The sequence below is a fragment of the Neoarius graeffei genome, chromosome 8 (assembly GCF_027579695.1).
Source record: "Neoarius graeffei isolate fNeoGra1 chromosome 8, fNeoGra1.pri, whole genome shotgun sequence".
Taxonomy (NCBI): domain Eukaryota; kingdom Metazoa; phylum Chordata; class Actinopteri; order Siluriformes; family Ariidae; genus Neoarius; species Neoarius graeffei.
This window is the reverse complement of record NC_083576.1, coordinates 41,484,675-41,495,908: the sequence shown is the minus strand read 5'-3', so window position 1 is coordinate 41,495,908 and position 11,234 is coordinate 41,484,675. Positions and strand designations below refer to the sequence as shown.

The 11,234-nt window shown below is 46.2% G+C and overlaps 1 protein-coding gene across 1 annotated transcript; it reads right to left on the bottom strand.

Moving 5' to 3' along the window:
• Window positions 1-3,992: 3,992 nt before the first annotated feature.
• LOC132889895 (uncharacterized protein K02A2.6) lies at window positions 3,993-7,358 on the bottom strand. The gene is given in 4 exon segments (XM_060926714.1): window positions 3,993-5,155; window positions 5,265-5,770; window positions 5,772-6,545; window positions 6,547-7,358. Coding segments are annotated over 4 exon segments (3,255 nt in total).
• Window positions 7,359-11,234: the final 3,876 nt, after the last annotated feature.

Below are 11,234 nucleotides of genomic sequence, written 5' to 3'. Positions count from 1 at the left end.
TGGAGAACTCTGGTTGTTCTCTGGCTTCACCTGGAGTAGTTGCAGCTGGTCCAGTTGTAGCATATGTGCTATCGACCAGCAAGCTAGTGTAATCAGGCAGACTGTGATCCATCCTCCCAGGCATATCACTGTGCTCACCTGGTCCTGTGTTGAATTCTCTGGTGTCTGTGTTACCTTTGTCTGGGTCTTCACATGGTTCTTCTGGTTCTGGTTCTCTGGAGGGGTCTCTCTTCTTGTTGACTGGGGAGAACTCCAGAAAGCCTTTCATCTCCAAAGTCTGAGGATCTCTCCTCATGGGCTTCACCTGCTGTATCATCAGTTCTTCCTTCATCTTCAGGCTGAGCTCTTGGCAATGCCTGTCTAGGAACCCTAGTACAGTGATTAAGGTGATACCATGTAGTGCTTCCCTGCACCTGGACAGCTGTTGGAGTTACTCTTACCACCATGTAGGGGCCTTCCCTTCTTGGCTTATTCCACATTCTTCTGAACATTCTGAGGTACACTTTGTCACCAGGCACAATTGGATTTTCTCATTCCACCTCTGGTACTGGTGTTCTGTTTAGTTCCTATGAATATATAGCTTTATGTATAGTAGCTAATTTCCTCATACAGTGCCTTGCAAAAGTATTCATACCCCTTGAATTTTTTCACATTTTTCCACCTTACAACCATGAACTTAAAAGTTTTTTATTGAGATTTTATGTGCTAGACCAACACAGAGTAGCACATAATTGTGAAGTGAAATGATAATGATAAATGGTCTTCAAAATTTTAAACAAATAAAAATCTGAAAAATGTGATGTGCATTAGTATTCAGCCTCCCTGTGTCAATACTTTGTAGAGCCACCTTTTGCTGCAATTACAGCTGCAAGTCTTTTGTGGTATGTTTCTACCAGCTTTCCACATCTAGACACTGAAATTTTTGCCCATTCTTCTTTGCAAAATAGCTCAAGCTCAGCCAGATTGGATGGAGAGCGTCTGTGAACAGCAATTTTCAAGTCTTGCCACAGATGCTCAATGGGATTTAGGTCTGGACTTTGACTGGGCCATTCTAACACATGAATATTCTTTGATCTAAACCATTCCATTGTAGCTCTGGCTGTATGTTTAGGGTCATTGTCTTGCTGGAAGGTGAATCTCCTTCCCAGTCTCAAGTCTTTTGCAGCCTCCAACAGGTTTTCTTCCAGGATTGCCCTGTATTTAGCTCCATCCATCTTCCCATCAACTCTGACCAGCCTCCCTGTCCCTGCTGAAGAAAAGCATCCCCATAGCATGATGCTGCCACCACCATGTTTCACAGTAGGGATGGTGTGTGCAGGGTGATGAGCAGTGTTAGTTTTCCGCCACACATAACGCTTTGCATTTAGGCCAAAAAGTTCAACTTTGGTCTCATCTGACCAAAGCACCTTCTTCCACATGTTTGCTGTGTCCCCTACATGGCTTCTTATGCCTGTCTTTCAACAATGGCTTTCTTCTTGCCACTCTTCCAAAAAGGCCAGATTTGTGGAGTGTACGACTTATAGTTGTCCTGTACACAGATTCTCCCACCTGAGCTGTGGATTTCTGCAACTCCTCTAGAATGATCATGGGCCTCTTGGCTGATTCTGTGACCAGTGCTCTCCTTGCTCGCTCTGTCAGTTTAGGTGGACGGCCATGTCTTGGTAGGTTGGCAGTTGTGCCATACTTTTTCCATTTTTGAATGATGGATTGAACAGTGCTTCTTGAGATGTTCAGAGCTTGGGATATTTTTTTTATAACCTAACCCTGCTATAAACTTCTCCATAACTTTATCCCTGACCTGTCTGGTGAGTTCTTTGGTCTTCATGATGCTGTTTGTTCTTCAGTGTTCTCTAACAAACCACTGAGGCCTTCACAGAACAAGTGTATTTATGCTGAGAGTAAATTACACACAGTAGGACTCTATTAACTAATTAGATGACTTCTGAAGGCAATTGATTGCACTGGATTGTATTTAGAGGTATCAGAGTACAGGGGGCTGAATACTAATGCACATCACATTTTTCAGATTTTTATTTGTTTAAAATTAGGAAGATCATTTATCATTTTTGTTTCACTTCACAATTATGTGCTACTCTGTGTTGGTCTATCACATAAAATATCAATAAAAAACTTTTAAAATCATGGTTGTAAGGTGGAAAAATGTGAAAAAGTTCAAGGGGTATGAATACTTTTTCAAGGCACTGTATATTCTCTCAGTTTCATCTGTAATTGTTCGAGATGCAGTCATTTGTTAGGTCCTCTCAAATGTGGAACTGGCATAGGTCTCCCAGTAAGCATTTCATGTGGGGTTAAGTGTGTGTTTCTGTTTGCTTGCATGCAATAACTCATAAGTGCCAATGGTAATGCATTCACCCAGTTCAGTTTGGTACTGGCACAGATCTTGATCAGTTTGGCTTTAAGAGTTCCATTTACTCTTTCCACCATTCCTTGTGACTGGTGATGATACACACAACCTAGCATCTGTTTAATTTCAAATGCTGTAACACTGACTTTACCAACTTTTGAATAAATGCTGATCCATTGTCTGAACTCATTTCTGTTGGAATGTCAAACCTAGGGATCACTTCCCTACTCAAAAATTTAATTCCTGTTTCAGCACCTTGATCTTTTGATGGCACAGCTTCTACCCATCTGCTGAATTTGTCTATTACTTCTACCATGTACCATTTTCCCTGAACTTTCTTGATCATATCCACATAATCTGTTAGTAAATGCCTAAATGGTCCCTCTGGCACTGGTATGTGACATAATGGAGTAATAATTCCCTTCCTGATGTCACACTCCTGGGCTCACCTAACACTCAGGACTCCACTTCCTACAATCCCCCTCACACACCTGTCACTACCACGTGTACTCCATCTGCCAACCCAGAGCCACTTCCTAGGAGTGGCTCCCCCGAGTTCTAATTATCATCACCTGTACCTCTTTGTTTATATCTGTATTTATACCCCTCTGTTTGTTTTACCCTTTGCACAGTATTGCCTCCACATTTCCATGAGCCACTGAGCATTTCTATTTCTGATTGCATCCCTGTGTATGATCCTTTTTACCTTCCGGTTTCTTCCTGTTTCACCTAGCCCTTGTGTTTGTTTGCTCGTCTCTCTCATTTCCCCGTTTCTCGATCCTCGCCTGTTTTTCGACTCTGATTTGTCTTGCCCTCGTTACTATGTTGGATTTCTCGGTATTGACCTGGCCTGGCTTTTGTACCTTGTGTTCTCTCACTGTGTTCATTAAAGCATTGAGTTTATTTTTAATCCACAAGCATCTGGTTTGTCACAGCTGTGTTACAGAATACTGTGCCAACATGCAGACAGTGGATTACACGGAGCTACAGGTGGCACTTAGCAGCCAAGGACAAATGCTTGGACAACATCACCAGCATTTTGACTTCATGACTCAGTCCATCCAGAATCTTATGCAGCAGCAGGGGGAGCAGCAAACACAATTAATGCAGATTGTTGAAAGCACAAAAGAAATTACTACCCAAATCCAATGACTCAGCTTCCCCGGTGCACCTATTGTTATGTTGCTCCCTTATAGTGTAACTAAGTAAACAATGTTACCCGACACACAGAGCACGGAGGACACGCTTCTTGCTGGTTCACTCACTTTTTTTATTGTCCTGTTCTGCTAGTGGTTACATGCAGTATTCCTATATGCCCTAGTGGCAGCCTGCCCTCTTGTGGTAACTATTGGTATGGCATATATCTAGGTTCATACATAACATATCTCCTCCCCACTAAGAGTTGTTGTCAATAACAAAAACATTTCTTCTGAAACAAACTCAAAAGATTATATCCCCTTTACACTACATAAAAGGTAAGAAATCTTTCTTTCTTTACTTCTTAATAACATTAAATAAAAATAGGAGAGTTATGTTACGGTTTATAACCACTTCTAAGTTTCAAAACTGAAAACCATCAAACAACATTCTGCAATGGCAAACATTCTTCAACTTTTTTTTATGATGTTCACTGATCACTGTAATGTACTGGCGGACGTGTGATCCTCACAGGATAACGTCGTACAGTCTCTGTTGTCTCTATATGTTCCATGTGTGCCGTTTCTGCGGGCTGTGGTGTCTTGGGTGTCTTAGGTGTTTTGGGTGGTGTGTGTGGCACTATATCAGTATCCTCCTTCTGTTGAGGTGTACTCGGGCTAGGTGTGGTACCAAGTGTGGTTGTCTGAGGTAGCGACAACGGAGGACTCACAGGAAGGCTCACTGCAGTCTCTTGTGGCTCTGACTTGGGATGAGTCAGCATCTGGTCCACATGACATTTACAGACCCATTGTGTTCCCATATTTACCTTGTACGACACTGGTCCAGTCTTCTCGATCACCACAGCTTGCATCCACTTATCTTCCCCCCTCCTATAATCACGCACGAGCACTGGCTCACCAACGTCAAACTGTCTCTCTTTGGAGTGTAGTTGACGTCGTTGCTGTTGAGCATCCTGTGACTGGTGCATTGCTCCAACAACACTTGGTTTCAGGAAATCCAGTCGAGAACGCAGCTTGTGTCCAGTGAACAGCATTGCTGGGGTTTCCTTTGTTGTTGCATGGGGGATGTTGCGGTAGGTCAGGAGGAACGTATCTAGACGCTGTTGCACTGATGTAGTTCCTCTGGAAGATTTCAGAGCGTGTTTGAACGTTTGCATAAAGCGCTCTGCCAAGCCATTGGAGGCAGGGTGGTATGGCGCTGAGCGAATGTGTTTGACTCCATTGGATTTCAGAAACATGCTGAATTCTTCAGAGCAGAACTGAGGTCCATTGTCGCTTACAAGACTGTGTGGAATGCCATAGCGACTAAAAAGTCCCCTAAGCACTTGGATGGTCTTGCTGGATGTGGTGATATCCATGATGTGCACCTCGGGTCATTTGGAGTGTGCGTCCACTGTGACTAGGTACATATGTCCTTCAAATGGACGAGCAAAGTCCACATGTATACGTTCCCAAGGACTGGATGGCCACATCCACAGGTGTAATGGTGCTAGACCAGGGTCTTTCTGCACATGCTAACATGAGTGACATGACTTTGCTTGGTGCTCGATCTGGGCGTCGATGCCGGGCCACCAAATGTAGCTGCACGCTAAACTCTTCATCCTCACTACACCTGGGTGTGCTGAGTGCAGCTCTTTCAACACACGGGGTGGGTGACACAATCACTTTCAAGCCCCACATGAGGCATCCGTGTTGCACAGTGAGATCATAGCGGCGCAGGAGATAGGGTGACAGCTCATCACCTGCATTCTTTGCAGTTGGAAAACGGCCAGTTGTGACCATTTCCATGACACGAGACAGGGTGGAGTCAGACATGGTGTGACGCTTGATCTCTGTGTTGCTGACTGGTAATGTGTCCAACTGTGATGTGTAGAACACCTCCACTGCACCTTGTTTCTCACTGGGGGCATGAGGAAGCGGTAACCTTGACAGTCCATCAGCGTTGGCATGTAGAGCACCTTTCCTGTACTCAATGGTGTAATTGTGAGCAGACAGTAGGAGCGCCCAGCGTTGCATGCGAGCTGCAGCCATGGATGGCGTGCTTTTCACTGGACTGAGGATGGTTGTTAGCGGGCGATGGTCAGTGAATAGAGTGAATGTGTTACCATAAAGGTACTGGTGGAACTTGCGTACTCCAAAGACTATCGCTAACGCCTCCCGCTCGATCTGAGCGTAGTTTCGTTCCGCTTTGCTGAGAGTTCTTGATGCATAGGCTATAGGTTTTTCATCGCCATCCGGCATGACGTGAGAGCACAGCTCCAACCCCATAGGGTGAAGCGTCGCAAGCGAGGCGGAGAGGCAGCTCAGAATTGTAGTGTGTGAGCACCTCTTGTGATACCAGGAGTGCTTTAGCTTTCTGGAACGCTGATGCACAGTCTGACATCCACTGCCATTTCTTTTCTTTGTTGAGCAGTTCATTCAACGGCTTAAGCACAGTGGCCAGGTCAGGGATAAAGCGTCCATAATAATTAAGCATTCCTAAGAACGAGCGAAGTTGACTTACATCGCCTGGTGCTGGTGCCTCCACAATGACACGTACCTTCTCAGGTGATTTGTGGAGCCCAGCAGTGTCAATGATATGGCCCAGGTATTCCACGGACTCCTGGAAGAAGAGACATTTCTCTTGCTTGAGGTGCAGGCCGTATTCCTCTAACCTGCTGAGGACAGCATCCAGGGTTTTCAGGTGTGTTTGTTCATCAGGACCACTGACAAGGATGTCGTCCAGGTAACAGTGAGTATGTGGCAGTCCGAGGAGCACCTGGTCCATTGCCTTCTGGAACAAGGCGGGTGATGATGCTACACCAAACGGTAAATGGTTGAAGCAGAAAAGTCCTTTCTGTGTCGATATGGTCAGCAGCTTCTTGGTGCTCTCTTCTACTTCCATCTGTAGATACGCATTGGATAGATCCAGCTTACTGAAGCATTGACCTCCAGCGAGAGAAGCGAACAAGTCCTCAATATGTGGGATTGGGTACTTGTCGATGCAAAGAGCTGGGTTGAGGGTGACTTTGAAATCCCCGCAGTCTCACCGTGCCGTCTTTTTTATTGACGGGCACCACTGGCGTAGCCCAGTCACTATGCGCCACAGGTGAGATGACGCCAAGCTCAGTGAGACGTTTCAGCTCAGCCTCCACTTGCGGTCGAAGAGCATATGGCACGTTACATGGTGGGCAGAATTTGGGCACACTGTTTGGTCTTAGAGTGAGTCTGGCTTTCATTCCTTTCATGGTGCCTAACTTATTGGAGAAAACAGCGGAGTGTCTCTTTAACACAGTATCTAAGCTGTCTGTCTGTCTTTGCTCAATGGCATGTACAGTCTTTAAGTCTCTCCAATTCAGTTTAATGGTTCTCAGCCACTCCCTACCAAACAATGGTGGAGCATCCACCTTCACCACGTACAGTGGCAAGTCAGCACGTTGCTTGTTTAATTCCACTTGCACTTTAATGACTCCTTCTGGTGCCAAAGGCTCTCCTGTGTATGTCTTTAGCATGATATCAGTGGGTTGCAGAGGGAATTTGTGCAGCTTTCGTTTGTACAGTTCCCAAGGAATCAATGACACAGCAGCCCCTGTATCTAATTCCATCTCCATTTTCTTTCCATTGACTGTTGGCCTTACTGATATGCGTGAATATTTTCCTTTCTGAGACACGACATACAGTCCCAAGTCACTATCACTGTCTGATTTCATTCTTTCACTTTCACTCGCCTCGATGTGATGGATTTTTTTCTTTTTATCTTTCACACTGCATTTGTTTGCATGGCTTTTCTGTTCAGGCTTTCCATCTTTCTGTTTATGTTCTCTTTCGCGACTGCTTTTTGCTTTACTCCTGCACATTCGTTTTGTGTGGCCTTTCCTCCCGCACTGGTGACATTCACGGTCTTTGTACCAGCAGTCATCATCAGTATGATTTGCTTTCCCACAGCGGCGACATTTCTCACTTCGCGGAAACACCGCATTCACTTTCAGGGAGCTGCTTAACTGCTACACGTTGCGTGCTGCTGTCTCTGCCAACACTGCATGTTCAATTGCTTTCTTGAACGTGAGATCTTTCTCGGTCAAAAGGTGCTTCTGCACAGTTTTGCATTTTAATCCACATACAAATCTGTCTCTCAGAGCGCCCTCTAAGTAAGCCCCGAACTTGCAGTGTTCCGAAAGTCTCTTGAGCACTGCCACATACTGTGCTACCGTCTCTCCTTCCCCCTGATTTTGCTTGTGGAACCTGAACCTTTCAGCTATAACAAGCGGTTTCGGTGCGAAGTGATCTTGCAGCACAGTCACTATCTGTTCATAAGTCTTTGCACCAGGCGCCACGGGAGCTACCAAACTGCGGAGTAGTCCATATGTTTTAGGTCCCATTACACTGAACAGCACTGAAACTTTCTTAGCTGCTTGTATGTCATTAGCCAAAACATAATGTTCAAAACTTTCAATATACGTTGTCCATTGCTCACCAGACTCATCAAAAGTGTCCATATGTCCAATTATTCCAGCCATAATGCGTCTTTCTGGAATTACTTGCACTATAGGAGCACTCGAAGCACTTGTAGCATTCGAAGGAGCACTCGCTGTACTGGCGTCATCCGAGGAAGAGTGGCTCGTTGTTGACTAGCACACTAGCTATCCAAAACGTGGGTGTTCTTTTTGGTCCAAACTTGCACAAAGCTGACTTTACTTCCACAGCCAGTCGATGAGAAGTGTTCCGTACTACACGACTCATCGCCAATTTATGTTATGTTGCTCCCTTATAAAGTAACTAAGTAAACAATGTTACCCAGCACACAGAGCACGGAGGACACGCTTCTTGCTGGTTCACTCACTTTTTTTATTGTCCTGTTCTGCTAGTGGTTACATGCAGTATCCCTATATGCCCTAGTGGTGGCCTGCCCTCTTGTGGTAACTATTGGTATGGCATATATCTAGGTTCATACATAACACCTATGGTCACTAACCAGGCTGCTCCCCCCATGGCAGGTTCCAGTCCGTTTGTTGTCAGCAAGCTGGATAAATGTGATGGCTCACCTAATCAGTGTAAGGGGTTTTTGTTACAATGTTCAGTATTTTTTGTGAATTCCCCCCCTGAGCTCGGACAAGGCTCGTATTTCTTTTATGATTTCTCGCCTTACAGGCAAGGCCTTAGATTGGGCTACTGCAGTCTGGCCCATGGTCTAGTCCGACACTTATGACAATTTCATTAAAGAATTTAAAGCAGTTTGCAATCATGCCAATGAGGGCCACTCTCAAGGGGAATTACTCACCCATTTACATCAGGGTAATCGCTCAGTGTCTGACTATGCTTTGGAATTTCGCACTCTTGTGACTGGGAGTGGTTGGAATGAGCCGGCGTTACTGGTGACATTTCGCAATGGTTTGAACTCTGACATACTAGTGGAAATGGAATGCAAGGATGACGGCCTTTCACTAAAGAAGCTGATTTCCCTAGCCATTCGCCTAGACCAACTGAAGCATGGGAGAGGTCTGCATAAATCCCCTACAGCTCCAGCTGCTGCACTGACTCCTCATCACCTGTGCCCACCACTGACCCAGACTCATAAGGAGCCTGAATCCCCCAAACCCATGCAGTGTGACACATTATCATTTGTCACCGGAGGAGAAGCAACGACGTTTCCATGAGGGGCTGCATCTCTATTGCGGAGCTAAGGGTGACCGTCTACGTGACTGTCAAATCCGCCGACATGGTACTTTGGCACCGACCCTGGGAAAGCTAATGTGGTGAGTGCACCCACTAAGGGGTTGGTCTCCAAGTCCTTCCTCCTGCCTGTGACAGTTAACTGCCCTCAGTCTGTCTGTGTGTTTTCAGCATTAATTGATTCCAGAGCTGAGGGGGACTTTATCCACGCCAAGCTGGTGAAACAACTCCATATTCCCGTGGAGCCACTGGAGGCGCCACTGAGATTGACTGCCATCGATGGAGATCCCGTGGGAGAAGGACTTGTTGACCGGGTCACGAAACCCATTACTATGACTGTCAGTGCTTTGCATTCTGAAGAGCGCTGTGCGCTGTTCCACCGGCCAACCCCACGCCTCTCCTGCCTGCTTAAAAAGGGCGAGGAAGGCCTCGGGGTCATCATGCGGGCCCATCTTCGTTAGGGTGAGGTGGGGAGGGTCCACGGCGGTGGTGACGGTGGACCCCACTGACGCGAGCAGGTGCCGGAACGCCTGGCGATCTTCCTGCTGCGCCAGCACCAGGGCTTCGAACCGTTGTTCCTGCTCCTTCTGGAGGGCGACCAGCGCCTGGTGCTGGCTCTGTTGGGCTGTGGTGAGGGCATGGACCAGGTCCTTGAAGGGTGAGGACTCCATGAGGCTGTTCTCTTCTGTACTCTCTCCCTGGTTTCGGCACCACTGATTAGTTTTTTTGTACTGAATACTTGTGAGTATGCCATTATTTTAGGTTTGCCCTGGCTCAGAAAACATAACCCCATCATCTCCTGGTCTGACAAAGAAATACTCTCGTGGTCCAGTTACTGTTATGATCATTGCCTCACGCTTCCCACAGCCCAGGCGTCATCTACGACTATATAAAGCCCCAATGACAATGTCATAGTTTCTGTGCCCCCCGAATACAGTGACCTGTTAGAAGTATTTAGTAAGAAAAGTGCTACCAAACTTCCCCCTCACAGAGAATATGACTGTTCCATTGAGTTAATAGATGATGCTTTCCCACCTAAATCTAGGATTTACCCACTTACTCAGGCAGAGGAGAGAGCTATGGAGGAGTACATTCAGGAGGCCTTACAACAGAATTTCATCCATCTTTCTATTTCCCCCACAGTTGCAGGGTTCTTTTTTGTCAACAAGAAAGATGGGGGACTTAGGCCCTGCATTGACTATCGTGGGTTAAATCAAATCATGAAACCTTATTCCTACCCGCTGCCCTTAGTCCCCGTAGTGCTTGAACAACTTCATGGAGCACTAATATTTACAAAACTCGACCTAAGAAGGACATACAACCTAGTCCGTATAAATGAAGGTGACGAATGGAAAACAGCATTTCTTACCACTAGGGGCATAGAACCCCCGGGCACAGGAAGTGTTCGAATCCCTCAAGGTAGCCTTCACCTCTGCCCCCATTCTGAAGCATCCTGATCCCACTCAGCCTTTTGTGGTGGAGGTGGATGCCTCCGAGGTAGGCACTGGGGCAGTGCTGTCCCAGCACGTAGGTGACTCCTGTAAACTACATCCAATCGCCTTCTACTCCCACAAACTGACCCCTGCTGAACATAATTACTGTATCTGGGATAGAGAATTGCTGGCCATGAAACTAGCTTTCAAAGAATGGTGCCATTGGCTAGAGGGAGTTATGCATCCCTTCTTTGTGTTGACAGATCATAAAAACCTAAAATATTTACAGTCAGCTAAACAGCTCAACCCCCATCAGGCTCAGTGGTCTCTCTTCTTTTCCCAGTTTGATTTTTCCATCTCTTATCCGGATCCTGTAATACTAAAGCAGATGCCCTGTTTCGTATATATCCCAGTCCCAAATCCTCCCCAGAGACAGTCAATGTACTACCCCCATCAGTTGTAGTCACCCCCATTAGATGGGAAATAGATGAAAAGATCAACTGAGAACTATCTGCCACTCCTGCCCCTGAATCTTGCCCTGTAGGAAGTAAATATGTACCCACTCAATGCAGGGATAAGCTGATTACATGGGCCCACTCCTCCCTGTTGTCCAGCCATCTGGGAGAGACA